Source organism: Spermophilus citellus (genome assembly GCF_964194105.1).
Source record: "Spermophilus citellus genome assembly, chromosome: 7".
In the NCBI taxonomy this organism is placed as follows: Eukaryota; Metazoa; Chordata; class Mammalia; order Rodentia; family Sciuridae; genus Spermophilus; species Spermophilus citellus.
In genome coordinates, this window is record NC_138188.1 from 163,736,346 (window position 1) to 163,751,289 (window position 14,944).

At 56.0% G+C, this 14,944-nt stretch overlaps 1 protein-coding gene across 2 annotated transcripts; it reads left to right on the forward strand.

Annotated features, from left to right (window-relative positions):
* The first annotated feature begins 370 nt into the window (after positions 1-370).
* On the forward strand, positions 371-13,721 carry RRP1 (ribosomal RNA processing 1). Of its 2 annotated transcripts, none has more exons than XM_081302678.1 (13): positions 371-590; positions 1,486-1,568; positions 2,572-2,629; positions 4,156-4,241; positions 5,696-5,757; positions 8,508-8,637; positions 8,718-8,782; positions 8,978-9,123; positions 10,277-10,353; positions 10,994-11,091; positions 11,353-11,372; positions 12,186-12,311; positions 13,229-13,721. In XM_081302678.1, the coding sequence occupies exons 1-13, from the start codon at positions 440-442 to the stop codon at positions 13,396-13,398; spliced, it is 1,272 nt and encodes a 423-aa protein (XP_081158804.1). In that variant the 5' UTR covers positions 371-439; the 3' UTR covers positions 13,399-13,721. The 2 variants fall into 2 exon arrangements, with proteins under 2 accessions (XP_081158804.1, XP_081158805.1); XM_081302679.1 differs by lacking the exon at positions 371-590 and adding an exon at positions 599-806.
* Positions 13,722-14,944: the final 1,223 nt, after the last annotated feature.

Genomic DNA, 14,944 nt, shown 5'->3' on the forward strand with positions numbered 1-14,944 from the left:
CTCCGCTCAAGCTTCCGAGGCGCGTCCGGCCCAGCTCAGGGCCCGCCGCTCAGGCGCCAGGTTGAGGCGCTGAAGAGCCCGACCCGTGGCCTGGAGCGGCGACGGCCCTTCCCGCTCTCCGCTCAGCGCTAAGGCGCCGGGCCTGGCAGAGCACGCGACAGCCTCCGAGGGCGCCCTCCTGGGCAGCGGGGAGGGCCCCGCGCCACCTGCTCCCCGACCGCGCCAGCCGCCCACTTTCCCAGCCCTTCGGAGCGACGGAGAGCTTCCTAGCGGCGTCGCGGGGGGCTGACGCAGGGCGCGCGGCGTCGCGGGAGGATGACGAGAGACGTCGCGGGAGGATGACGCAGGACACGCGCCGTCGCGGGAGGGTGACGTGGCATACGTCACGGGAGCGCCGCAACTGCGGTGTGGATTCGGATCTGAGCTGCGTCCCTCCTGCATGTCTGCCGCAGTCGCCATGGTCTCGCAGACGCAGCTCCCGCCTGAGATCCAGCTGGCTCAGCGCCTGGCGGGGAACGAGCAGGTGACCCGAGACCGGGCAGTGCGGAAACTCCGGAAGTACATCGTCGCCAGGACCCAGCGGGCCACAGGTGGGCGGGGGTGGCGGCGGGACACCGAGGGGCGGCGGCGACTAGAGCTGGGACCGCGTGGGGCCTTCGCGGGGCCGGCGGCGCGTCCCCACGGCGTCGGGCTCCCGCCCCGTCCCGCCCCGGCCGCCGGGTGTAGTGGGACGGTGACACGAGGCTCCACGGCCACACTCTCCAGGCCCCGTCGGGCCTTCTCCCGTGGGTAACCCCCAGCAGAAGGTGCGCTCTTGCTGCTCCAGCCTGCCGTGTGCCACGCGGCTCATCCCCATCGGCTTGTGTAGCTGGTGCCAGCCTCCACGAGGGCCAGCACACGCTTCTTGCTGAACCCTTCATCGTACCGCGGTTCTCCAGGCCTGCCCCACCCCTGCCACAGCTTCAGCACCACGCCTGTGCATCCTTAGAAATGCAGATTCTAGGGTCTCAGCGCAGATTCAGCGACCTGGCTTTAGGAAGCTCCACAGGGGACTCTGGTCCACACACTGCAGCCTTTGTCAACCTCGTTTGCCCTCCCTAGTGACCGAGTGAATTCTCTTTGAACGTTTGAGGCATAACACAGAGAAGCACAGAATTCCATGTAACACTGGGTGAATGACCACCAGTAAACTCACTTTTAGGGCCACCGTCCACTCAGGAAGGGGTTAAATTCTGAATTTTGAATCTCAGGAATTCCAGGGTACCTGGTTTCTGCCTGTTGCGCCTCAATGTTTAGTGAGTACAGGAAGTTACCTGAGGAGGGTCCCACAGGGACTGAACTGGAAGAATTGCTTGGGGAGGGGACAGACTACTCCAGTTACCTTTATAGCAGATAGGACTTTGGACTAATCCAAACACTGGGTGACTGGCACTAAGAGGTTGGGGTGGAGGTTTGTTTAGTCTGAATGTCACTGTTCTGGCACAGGTAGTTTCACACATGACGAGCTGCTGAAGGTATGGAAAGGGCTGTTTTACTGCATGTGGATGCAAGACAAACCACTCCTGCAGGTGAGTGCATGGGCAGGAAGCCACAGTGTGGGAGGACAGGCGGGCATTGAGCATGGCCAGGGATGCTGGGTGAAGTTGTGTGCCCTCAGTGCTGTGTTCTATCTGGCAGGAGGACAGGGTCTTTGATTAGAGTGGCTCTGGCTTGTACTAAGGACAGGCATGGTTTGCTGAGTCAAGTCCCACTGACAGTGGCAGTGATGGCCAGGACAAGGGTGAAATGTCCCATTGGGTTAAAAACTGAGTGCTGAAATAATGAAGTTCAGGGGATAGAACTAGGTCTTCTGAGATAAGGATTTCTCCTACTGACCTTTTAGAACAGTGGTTTTCAAAGTGTTCTTTGCTCTTTAAAGTAACTTGGGTGTGAAGGTGCTTATTTAAATGCTGAGTCTTAGCTCATATTCTGTACTTACTAAGCAACCTTCTCTCAGTTGAGGCTGTGGGCTCTGCTGTCTTTTTTTTTTTTTTTTTTTTTTTAAAGAGAGTGAGAGAGGGGAGAGAGAGAGAGAGAGAGAGAGAGAGAATTTTTTAATATTTAGTTTTTAGTTCTCGGCGGACACAACATCGTTGTTTGTATGTGGTGCTGAGGATCGAACCCGGGCCGCACGCATGCCAGGCGAGCGCGCTACCGCTTGAGCCACATCCCCAGCCCGGGCTCTGCTGTCTTAGCATGGACACTGGGTGATGCCTGACACAGAGGCAGGCAGATAATTACTGACTTCTAGGTCTTGGCCTCAGCTCCTGCTGATAAGAGGTTCCCTGCTCTCTCTTTCCCCTTTTAACCAGCCCCTTCTTGTGCTTAGCCTTGGGCAGGAGGGTAGTGACTGCCACTGTCTGTGGTGGGGGTTCTTTTTCAGCTGGGGGAAATTACACAACTCAAGTCTACTACGCTGAGACCCACTGCTCCTGGTTGTCTATAATGAGTCAGTGGATCTTTGTGTTGACTTGTTATTGTAAGAACACAGTGCTTCAGGGACTGAGGGTGTGTTTCTTATTTTTTGCACAGGAAGATCTAGGAAGGACAATCTCCCAGCTCGTCCATGCTTTTCAGACCACAGAGACACGTGAGTACGCTGCTGTAGTTAAGCCCACATGTAGATGCCAGAGTCACTGAGATTTAAGCCATCAGACACTGAAGTGTGTGGTCTGAAGTCTAGAGTGAGAATAAGCCAGCATCTGGGTGCTTGTCATGTGTGAAACATGGCTCTGAGTACTCAGGCTGCACCATCACTTACCAAATAGACTTAAGAGCAAATGAGGCTTGAGGTCCTGCATTTTAAAATTAAAATGAATTGACTGAGTTCTACCTATTGTTTTGATATTCCTGCAGTGTATTTCTCTAGCTCCTCATTCTGTCCATGATGAGTAGTTCTCATCTTGCCTGCCCATCAGAACCATTTGGACAGCCTGTGAAAATCCTGACCTCCAGTCCTTGTTCACCCCAGCTCCCAGGGCACAGCCTGGGCATTAGCATCTTAGGCCTCCCCACACTGCACTGAGGGCAGCCAGCTTTGAGAGTGTCCCTGACGGCAGCTGGAGTGGTACTCCTGGTGCTAGTTGCATGCACAGTGGGTTTTAGTTCCCTTGTGTTGAAGCCACCTACACTAGGGGTGCCCACCTGGCATCTAGGTTTGGGAGACGCTTTCATTGTGATGAGTAACTGGTGGAGTAGATCCATGCTCCCTGATTGTTTCTTCCTAAGCTCTTGCAGAACAGTTGCTGTGTTCAGCACAGCCCAAGTTGTCTGCCTGGCCTACCTCCCATGATTTAGTAAACCCAGGCCTGCCTGTGCCTGGGTGGTATCACCAGCCCTTTGCTCCTGCAGGGATTTTGTGGTGAGAGATAGTTGCCCTCCTTGTGTCTTAAGTCCAAGGCATGGGCAGGAATAGTCCCTGGGGACCCTCTCCTTGGCTTGCATACAGTGTCTTCTCCCTGTGTCTTCATGGTGTTTGTGCGCACGCACATATAGGCACCAGTCAGATTAGAATAGGGTCCACACTAGTGACCCTATTTCACCTTCATTTTAGTCTGCGAAGAAGACTCTGTGTCTTTGCCTTCACAGTCACATTCTGAAGTACTGGGGTTTAGGACTTCTGCATGTTAGTTTAGGAGAACGTAGTTCAACCCATAGTGTCCTGTGTCTGACACACTGTTATCGTGTATAATGTAGGGTCATGCATTTTGTTGGGTTCATGGATTGAATACTGAGAAACCTGTGTACAGTTGACACTGCCTTGGTGACACTGTCTTTGGGTGTCAGGAGGTGTGCAGCCTGAGCCAATGTGGCAGCAGAGGAGCTGGGAGGACAAGGCCCGAGGGTTGCTTCTCTTGCCAGCTGCCTTGCTCCCTCCATGTGCCTTTCTTGGAGGACATGGCTGTGGTTTGGGCTGACCTCTGGTCTCTGTGCCCGAGTTCCCTGTCTGCTCAGCAAACTTATCTAGTGTTACTTTTCTGCTAAACCGGCTGGGACTGAGAAACCCCAGAGGCTGCCCATGGGTGGCTTTCTGAGTGGGGGCTTTCTGTTCTTCCCAGCCCTCCCAGAGTGTCTGTATCCCTTTGTGACTCAGTGTTGACATGGCTCTTCCCCCAGAGCACCTGTTTCTGCAGACGTTCTGGCAGACCATGAACCGCGAGTGGGCCGGCATCGACAGACTGCGCCTGGACAAGTTCTACATGGTGAGGAGGGGGCAGTCACCCTTCCTGTCCCTGGCTGTGTGCTGAGGACCTTAGGTAGGGTGGCCCTGAGCCCCGTGGGCTGGGAGTATACTGGCTTAGAATTTTGCAGTGTTTGTCCCCATTTGGGAGGTTATGAGTGGGTGAAGAACTGGATTCTAAAACCCTGCACAGACTGTGGGTTCTGAGAAGGAGCTTGGCCACCTGGTGAGGCCGTGCGGTGGTTTCTGGCAGGGTGACACTGGTGGCACATCCCCTCCCTCTTTCCCTTCATGTTTCTTCCCCTCTGGGTCACTGGTTTGCCTTCAGAAACCCAGGAGCTGGGTGTTGTAGACACATGTGCTGCTCTGGCCTCCCTCCCCCATGGAACCACAGCTTTGCACTTGACGTGGGAGTAGTCCCCAGATGAAGGGACCTTGTCTTAAAGCCAGTGAACCCAATGGGGATGCCCAGCAGGGCAGTGTCTGGGCCTCGCCAAAGATAGCTCAGCGGCCAGCTCCAGCCTGGGCTGGCCTTCTATCGATAGCACACGCATTAGTTCCTCACAGTGAGACATGTGCAGAGGGCAGGAGGGTGGGCTCTGTGGCACAGGTGGGCCTGGGCCAGCACTGCCTCTGCAGGACACAGCTGGGTGCCAGGGCACCCTGTGTGAAGCCTCCACACTGAGATGCAGTTCTTTCACATGACGAATGCTGTTGTTTTCAAGGCCCATTTCCTGGGGTCCTCATGTGACCAAATTAGCAGCTAAGTATTAGCATCCTTAGTCACTTTTTACCATGCCCTGGCACCTTATGGGCATCCTAAGGTGGGAGAATGACAAAAATGTTGAGCTGTGAGGGGCAGATGCTAAGCCTGGGCTTCTCTCTCAGAGCAGAGAGGATGTACCTGTGTCCCTGCTCTCTCGGGGGGTTTGGAGCCTTGGAGGGCTCGGGGAAGAGTGCTTGCTTCAGACCTGGCTTTGCCTCCCTAGTGAGGAGCTCCACCTCTCACTCCATTCTCACTTCTGAAGTAGCCGTTAGGTCAATCCTAGTCTGGGGACCCGACTTAGCTCTGTCTTAGCGTGACATCTCAGCTGTATGCAGAGCTGCGTTCTCTCAGGGTGTGGTGGCGCACGCCTGTAACCCCAGCAGCTGGGGAAGCTGAGGCAGGAGGATCACGAGTTCAAAGCCAGCCTCAGTAACAGCGAGGTGCTAAGCAACTCAGTGAGACCCTGTCTAAATAAAATACAAAATAGGTCTGGGGATGTGGCTTAGGGGTTGGGTGCCCCTGAATTCAGTCCCCGGTACCAAAAAAAAAAAAAAGAGAGATGAGGTGTCCCCTGCACTCATCCCATTAGCTGCTCTCCAGCTGGCCACTTGCTGCAGCCCTCCCCTTGGGAGCGCCTGGTGCATGGAGGGGAGGCCCGCAGTGAAGTCTGGCTTGTGTTCCCCTAACGCGAGTTTCCTTTTGTACCAAAGCTCATGCGGATGGTTCTAAATGAGTCCTTGAAGGCCGTGAGAACACGAGGATGGGAAGAAAAGTGAGTCCTCACACCGAACCTGAGTCCTGGGGCCACTAAGGCTGGGGGAGGGAGTCCCGAGTTTCTTGTGTAATTCTTTGTCATAAAGAGGTTCTGGAGTTCGTGTTGAAGGAGGCCCCAGAGCTAGAAGTTAAAAGTGGTCTAGTGCCCATGGAAGTGCCATTGCTCTGAGCCAGGGCGGTCAGTCCTGAGAGTCAGCATGGAGTCTACTGGGCACGCTGGACCGGCAGCTAAAGATGCCCTTTTTGATAAAAAAGAGACGTGTTCAGCTCTGTTAGTGGTCACTGCTCCCTGTTCTAAATGTGTCCTACCCCTCCCCGCGTCTCACCTTCAGCAGCGGTACCTGGGGTCAGTTAGCCTTTCCTTCCCCACTGTGAGCTGTTTTCTCTAGTCTCTGGCTTCCTTGGGCAGCAGTGGGCTTCCGCCCAGGAGTCCTGTGCTCTGCCTGGGTTCAGCTCCACCTCCCTGCTGTTTGGGAGACCCCAGGCTTAGAGATCTGATGCCAGGTGCCATTTGGGGCCACCAAGGGCTCTGCCTCCAGGCTGGGGAGTTGGGTTTTCAAGTCTTCATTGGCAGCCGGGGTGCTCCAGTGTAAAGTGAGTTTGAATATTTAACAGTTTAAAGTTTTTTTGTTTTGTTTTTTAATATTTATTTTTTAGTTATAGTTAGACATGACATCTTCATTTTACTTATTTACTTACTTTTATGTGGCGCTGAGGATCGGACCTTGGGTCTCACACATGCTAAGCGAGCGCTCTACCACTGAGCCACAACCCCAGCCCAAGTTTTTTAAATTAATAAAAATTACCTGGGCTGGGGATATGGCTCAAGCGGTAGCGCGCTCGCCTGGCATGCGTGCGGCCCAGGTTCGATCCTCAGCACTACATACAAAAAAAAGATGTCGTGTCCGCCGAGAACTAAAAAATAAATATTAAAAAGTTCTCTCTCTCAATCTCTCTTTAAAAAAAATTACCTACATTTTTTTGTAAATATGAATGATACATGCATGATTTAAAGAACTCAGAGAACTACTATGAAATATTAAAAAATATTTTTTATGTTTCTTTAGGTACTTGGGATTAGACCCAGGGCCTTATACATGCAAAGCATATGCTCTACTGCTGAACTACTTCCCATCCCTGAAAAGTCACTTTCACTTTTTATGGTTGCTTATAAATTCACCTGGAGTGATGGTGTCCGCCTGTGGTCTGTGACTTGGGAGGCTGAGGCTACCCTCAGCAATTTAGCAAGACCCTGTCTCAAAAAGGCCTGGGGAGGGAGCCCAGTGGTAGACCATCCCTGAGCTCTGTCTCCAGTATCCAACAAAACACAGTGCTGCGGGCATCTCTCTGCGGAGCACTCCATGTCTTACTGAGTGTTGGCCTCTATCCGCCTTCTGCTGCTGTAAGGTTTTGTCTTTATTCTCCTTTTTAAATTTTTTTGGGTGAGTGGGGAGAGTGGATTGGAAGTGTGTTTGGAGTTGACTTGTAATTAGAAAGTGTGCCCAAAGGAGCTGCTTTAAATCCACGAACCTGCCATTGCCCAGCTGTCAGAGGGCTGTTGGGACAGATGCAGCTGGAGGCCCAGGCTGCCCTAGCTCCTTGTCTTCAGAGTCACAAAGTGAACAGGCCCTGGCCCCAGCCCACTTTCTCTCTTCATGAAGGAGACTCAGCAGGAGTTGGACTAGTTCACTGAGTGCCTCGAGGTGTGAATTTCTGAGGGTGAGCCTGCACTCAGGCTGTAGCACCGGGTTTTGTGTGATTTTCATCCTTGAATTCCCAGTGAGGACTCTGAGAGCTGGTGGGTCATCCTGAAGGGGCCCAGGGCCTCGGGGTGACTTTGTTGTGATTACCTTTTTTTGGTTCACAAGATAGAAAAGTAGCTCCATCCTTGTGGTAACAGCCACTAGTTGCAGAGGGTATCCTGGGGAGCACTGGTAACCTCTTCCCTGGGCAGGCAGAGTGATGGCTTGGGCCTCACCACATCCCATCCCAGTCCCCACAGGCAGACAGGTCTTTGTTTCTAGTGCATGAGGTGTCAGCAGGAGCCCAGCAGTGGCCTCCTGCCATGGTGTCTTTCTCTTGGTCAGCACAGGTCTCACCTCCTTTCCTGTGAGCCTGGTAGAGTGTCACTTTTCCTTCCTTAGCCAGTTGTTCTGTGTTGGAATTGCCTAGGGGCTCTGGGCTTGGGGCTCTGCACTGTTAGCGCCCCTGGGGTTTTGGGTGTGTCTAGACTGCTAAAGACTGTTTGCTCCCTGGGGATCTCTGATCTGAGGGTCAGGCCTCCCTGGGATCATCAGGCTCACATTTCAGGAAGAGCTACCACTTGCATGTGTTCTCAGCCTGCACTCCATGTGGCAGGGCTGGGAGGCCAGCAGGTGGCTTGCAGCCCGTAGCCCTTCCTGGCCTCTGCCTTTCTCTCCACCTCTTCTCTGTCTTGATGCATATTCCTGAGCTGTACCCTGGCCAAGGTGGCATAGTGTCCTGCCTCAGCCTGGCCTTTCCCACTTGCATCTCGATTGTTGCAGAGGTTGCTGGGGCCCACATGCACACTGTTCCGGTGCTGGCCGTGGCCACGTCACCCTTGATTACCACCCTCCTTGCTGCACAGACCACCTGTGGATGCAGAGAGTGATGTGTTCCCGGTGGAGGTGCCCACCTGTGTGCATTCTTGCTGGAGCTTTTAGAGGGGACGGGGCACCAGTGGCATGTGGCCCTTGTGGCTGCTGCTGTATTTGCCCTCTTACTCAGGCAGGTTGAGCAGCTTCTGGAGCTGCTGATCACTGAGATCCTGCACCCCAGCAGCCAGGCCCCCAATGGAGTGAAGAGCCACTTCATCGAGATCTTCCTGGAGGAGCTGACCAAAGTGGGAGCTAAAGAGGTGAGGCCAGTGTCGGTTGGGTGATGGAGCTCAGTGTGGCGCGTGCCGGGGACTGACCAGCTCCCCTTGCTTTCCCGCAGCTCACCGCAGATCAGAACCTGCGGTTCATTGACCCCTTCTGCAAGATCGCTGCCTGCACTAAGGAGTAAGTGGCAGGTGGCTGGGGCCTGATCCTTCCTCATTTGCTTCTGGGTGAGACTGCCTTTGGGGATTGCTGCCCCTTTTGACTAAGTTTGGGCTCTGGAGGCTGCTGGCCATGGGGTGAGGTGGGAGGATGCTCGGCCCTGCTTGTGGAGAGCCAAGTCCAGCAGGCTTTCTGGCTTCCATTTCACCCTCTCAGCTCCCTGGTTTTGCATAACATTGCTCGGGGCATCTTTGATACGATCGTGGAGCAGGCCCCATTTGCCATTGAGGACCTGATGAATGAAATGGATGCGCAGAACGGGGAGGATGAGGCGTCAGATGGTGACGGTGAATCTCTGGAAGGTGAGTATGAATAGGACCTGCCATCCCATAGACTCTGTAGGTGAGGGTCACAGTATACTAAGGTGGGCTTCTGCCCTCCGGTTGCCTGTCCTGGACTGAGCCTGCGTGGCCTGCTGGTCCCCTGCTTCTGCTTCACCCGGTGCTCCCTGGCAGCACAGTAGCCAGTGACCTTGGAGAGCACCAGGCACGTGTCTCTGCTCTCCTTGCTTGCTGTTGCCTCTAGTGCGATCCCCACTAATCCCCAGACCAGCTCCCTGGAGGCCCTGCTGTGCCCGGCTGCAGTGCTCCCTGGAGCCTGCCTGCACCCTGTCCACCTGTCACTCAGGCTGCCTGCCCTCCCCGTTTACAGTGCAGCCTCTGCTCTGCCTTACGCTGGGTTACTCCACGTTGGGTCACTCACAGTGACAGCCATCAGCTGCTCTGTTGAACTCCTTATTCCTGGCCCATGTCTCCCACTAGGACCTGGCGCTCTGTCTGTGTCCCTTGCACCTGGGTACCATGCTGGGTGTAGTCACTGACTTCCTTAGGTGACTTGGGGTGCTCTGGCAGCAGCAGATCTAGCCTGCCTGCTTCCAGTCTTGCTGTAGGGGCTGTGTACCATGTGACATGTCCTGTTGGAAGGGCAGGTCGCCCATGGCTTAGGACTCAGTGCCCATGCTGGTGAGCCCTTGGCCTTCCTGGGGTCAGCCCACACCCCTCTGTCCCCAGCGCATCATCTGGGGACACCTGTGTGCGCCTTCCCTGGCCCCCCTTGCCCTCTTCTGTCATCCTGGAGTCTCCAGGCAGGTCCCTGAATCCTGCTTGTGGTGCACCAGAGCAGCCCATGGCCCTGCCGCTGTCACTCTCCATGTGTGCTGCCCCTGTAGCTCTGTTGTCCTGTGCCTGCCTTCTGAAGTCGGCACCAGCAAACCCCTGAGCACCCAGCCTGGCACGGGGGCCTTGACTGAAGTGGTCTCCCACTGCCCCTGGTCCAGCCCTCTGGTTGGGTTGGCTGCCCTTTGACCTTGCTGTGGGACTTCACCACCAGCTTTGCTGCCTGAGGTCCGCCGAGGCCCATCTAGGAGATCACCCGACAGCCACCTGCTGTCCTCCCCGTCCTGTGCCTGCGCTGTTCCCAGGGGCTTTGGAGATCACGAGGTCCTTTTCATTTTAGGCTCCATATGCAGGACTGACCTTGAGAAGGGCAAGGGGACAGGAGACGATGAGGACAGTGCTGGCCCTGTCCTCCAGGTAGGTATCTGGGCCTGTGGATGGTGAGCTTAGCCTTTGCTCTTCTGCTCTGCTGCTGACTCCAGAATGGAGGGTGATAGCTATGGACTTGGAGATTGACCTTCATAGAGGTCAGCTTTGGAGGAAGGACAGACGGCAGGCCTGCTTGCCTGCAAGGGGCAGGGCCAGTGAGTGGGATTGGGGTCACGTGCTGGGAGGGTGGGTGCAGAGGCCGGCCCCACAGCAGTCCTTTAGCCATGGACAAGTAGGCGGCCTTCCCAGACCTCCCCTGCTGGGTGGGGAGCTGGCTTCATGAGGGGACACATGCTGAGTGGTTGGCGTTGGGTTGCACTGGGAGCCAAAGCAGCTACCCGAGTTGGAATACAGTGCTTACTGCTGTAAGGTGAAGGAAAATTGGGCACTTTGGGCTAAGAGTAAGATTACTGTCACTTGCTACTTCTGCATCTGGTTGTGGTTGCTGGGAATTTAAGGTTGTAAGTGGGGCTAGCTTTGTAGCCCTCTAAATGTGCCGGGCAGTGCCACTCTGGAGGTACGGAGACCCTGAGCCTGTGCTGGTGTGGGCCAGTGGATTGCAGGGTCCATGTGCTGGACTGAGGTCTGCTTGGGAAGGTGACTGACCTGGCCTCCCTTTTTGAAACAGTTTGACTACGAGGCCGTTGCTAACAGGCTGTTTGAAGTGGCCAGTCGGCAGAGCACTCCTTCTCAGAACAGGAAGCGCCTCTACAAAGTGATCCAGAAGTGAGTGTCTTTCAGGGCACCTGGCCTGTCCTTCTCCAGCCCTGGAGCTGCCTGTCTTAGCCCCACTGCCTCTGCTGACATTGTGCCCCCTGCACTGTCCCTGAAGCCACTCAGCCAGGCAGAGGACTTCAGAGCCCCCGTAGACAGGTTTCTCACCAAGGGCAGGTGTCTTGGGCCCCTCAGCAGCTCTGGGTGTGTCCCCAGGACGCAGCTTTGGCAGAACCAAGGCTGTGTGTGACCGAGTCTGTCTTGCTCTTGCAGGCTGCAGGACCTGGCTGGAGGTGAGGATTGGATTGGCTCCATGTGACCCCATCTTGGAGGCCTTCATCCCTGTGGCCCTGTGGTGGTTCTCTGTGCTCCCTCACGGCTTGCGGGGCAGGGCAGGGCGGCAGGCTGAGGGTTTCTGCAGCCCTTGTTCTCTAGTGCTTAGTGATCCTCGGCCCCTGGTGGCTGTGAGACACGGTGCTGGTCCAGGGCTTTGGAGTGGCTAATGGAGGTGTTGCCACTTGGGCAGGGAGCTTCTCCACTCTGCAGCGTGTGGCATAGGTGACCCAACAGGCCGCTCCTTGGGAGGGTTATGCAGGATTTCAAAATGCAGCCAGTTGAAGTATTTTACCTGGGTGCTTGCGTGCCCGCCCCTGGGTTCTGACAGCAGTGTTGACTGTCCTGTTCATCACTTATTTGCCTGTCAGTCCATCTTCTGTCCCCGTGGTGGCCTTTCCCTGGTGGCATCAGGAGCTGAAGGCCAGCAGTTTTAGTGAAGTTCATGCAGTGAAGGGCATGAGTCACACACACTGGGTGGGCCTGTGCAGGGCGCAGCACCCACAGTGGTACAGAAGGGACCCTTGTGCCCCTCCATGGTACTGCTTATTTGAGAAATAGACCTGCCTCGATGTGATCTGAGAAGGGCTTCCCAGGTGCTGCTGTTCTGGGCGGGGACGGGTCAGGCTTCACACTGTCCATCTCAGCTGTGGGTTGTTGCTCAGTACCTCATGCCTGGCAGTAGAACAGGCCCTGTCTTAAGTGCAGCGCGGGCAGGTATGTGCAGCACATTTCAAGCCACTCTCAGCCTCCTGACTCACCCGGATTCTCAGGCACCTTTCCCGAGGACGACATCCCGGAAAAAACCTACAGGCATCTGCTCGAAGGGAGGCGGGAGCGCAAGATGAGGAGGCGCTCATTGAAGTCAAGGTCAAAGAACAAGAGGAGGAGGACTGGAGGTGACTATTGACGTCCAAGTGGTTCACCTGCTGCCCTGTCCCTTGCCCCTGGTCACCGGTCACCTCTTTCCCTAAGTCTCCTCTTCAGACACAGGTGCCCGCTGGCTTCGAGTTCTGGGACGCCCTGCATGGTCGTGGTCTCAGGGCTTGATCCTGGGACTACTCTCCACCATCCCGCTTCCTTGCCTGAAGCACACTGGCTGTGGGAACTGCCCTGTCCACACCATGGTGCCTTTCTCTGGGCCGCCTACCTCTTTTTTTTCCCATGCCCCTCCTCTTCCATGTCCTGTGGCAGTCCTTGAGCTTCACAGCTCTTGACCTTGTCAGAATCATTTTCCTCCCTGTCCCTCCCTGATGGCCACAGGATTGTGCTGGACAGGGCACCTATGCTAAGGACCGACCTGCATCTGTGCCCTGTGGTAGGCTTGAGTGCCTGCTTGCCCTGGGGCGGGCAGTGTCCTGTGCCAAATATGGCACTGCAGGGAGCTGAAGAACCCTCCCCGCCATCTGGATTGACCTGGCCTGGGCCGCCCACTGCTGTTGAGCCCCTTCCGTGTTGTCCCCACCTGGGCAGTGACTTCCCAGCAGCCTGCCCTCAGCTGGGCCCCAGCACCTGAGCTGAATGCACAGGTGTGCAACTTAAATCAAACTCAGGGCTTGGCAGCTCGCCCTGGCCCTGAGCCAGGGTCGTCCCTCCCCTCCCTGCACTGAGCCAGTCCCACCCCCTCCACGCCTTGCTCCACGACTGGGCCTCCTGATCCGTCCTCTTGACAACTGGTTTTTCTGGAGATGTGTCTCCAAGCTTGGCCCTCCCTGTCACGAGCACAGGTGACTGTGCTGATGCGGGTCCCCTGGTGGGCTGTGGCTGCTGTGCCCGCAGGGGATTTGTTTTGGAAGAAGTGTGCTTCCTGTTTCAGCAGGGGAAGGCGAGGAGGAGGCCTCTAGTCCAGACCTGGGCTCAGGGACTGAGAGGAAGAGGAGCCAGAAGAGGGTGAGCCCCAACGTTGCACGTGCAGAGTCTGGTGGCCAGAGCGGGGTCCACAAGAGGAGGAAGCCGAGGCAGGGAGGAAGAAGAGTCCGTCGTTGAAGAGCAGGAAATGACATGGCCAGGCCAGGATGGGTGGCCGCTGAGCTTGCTGTGGCTTTCCTTGTCTGCAGCTGAGGTGGCTGAGGGGCAGGAGCCTGGCCCGTTGCCATATCCTCTGAGTGCCCACGGCTCCTGAACTTCTGTAAGGGGAGAAGCAGGGGGTGGGGAGAGTGGGGGCCCTTCATTTTGTGCCAGCCTCAGAAGATGCACCTGTGTGTGATGGCCTTGAGCCAAAGTTCAGACTTTGGGGACTCTGAGCGCCTGTCTCAGCCTGGCCTGCACCACTGGGGTCCATGAAATAAAACGCTGTACGGTCCTTTCCACAGCTCTGCTCCTTCTGGGGCATCAGGGTAGACACTGAAGCAGCAGGTGGGGCTCCTGAGCACTGTTTGCATTTTATATCCATTTTTGTGGGGAAACAATGTCTACCAGTTTTCAGAACCTGGTGAGAGCTGCCAGAGTGTTGGCAGTACCCAGCTGGACAGGGCTGTGAGACTCCGCCCTGGCACTCGCCAGCCTCACCGGTAGCTGGGGTTTCATGCAGCTCCTTGTTGATTGGCATAGCCACGGCAGGAAGATCTGGCTCCTGGCATTCTGGTGGGCCTGCAGACCACAGCTGTGGTAGGAGGCCTGGGCATGCCACACGTGTCCCCACTTGGGCACTCAGCCCCCTTCTGTCCTGCCCAGTGGGTTCCTGGGGCTAGGGTCGGCTGGGAAGCAAGTTGGAGGCCATGGGGAGGGCAAAGCCATCTGTCACCTCCTACCCCATGGGTGGAGGGGTGCCTTAATGTAGGGGAGAGGTGTTTAAGACTTGGCCTGCTTGGTTGTGGGCTGCAGGATGAACTCTGCAGGGCAGGTGTCAGGGGAGCCGACTGCTGGGGCTAGAGGCAGTGTGCCCACTTGCTCAGGGACAGGGTTTTTTGTTCTTAAACTAAAGGCCATCAAATGATTGCCTGAGAGCCCCACAGCATGGTGGGTCATCTGCCAAGAGTCTGCTCAATTCAGTGTTTACCTCCTCCAGAAGCCCTTCCATAGGCAAGACTGGGTGTCCGAGCAGAGCCTGGGTGCCAGGGCCTGGCGGCACGTGAAGTAAACCATTGCATCTGCACCTGGCACCTGCCCATCTCCCTGCTCCGGGAGGGTGCCTGGCTGACACCCAGGGTTTCTCTGTTCTTTTGTGCTCTCCCGCCAACTCCCTTGTAGGTATTCCTGGAGCCAAGGTTGCCCTGCCTCTGGCTTTACGGTTCCCTTCCTGCTGGGTGCCCTCACCCCACTTGGTAGCCACCCCACTTGCCCCTTTTGACTCCTGTGTGTGTTGCCCCACTGCATGAACCCAGTCATCCCCGTGGGCTCTGGTGTCCATGTGAAGACCCTCCTCACCCAGGCTGGTGGCTGAGAACCCCCCAGCACAGCCTGCTCCCCTTGGCCCTGTCTACGGACCTGTACACAAGTGTGTGGGCAGGGTGGGGGTACCTGGCTGTCAGGTCTTCTGGTACTCTCTGGCCCTGTGCCTCTGCTGGGTCAGGGCTCCCCACAGCATTTGAAG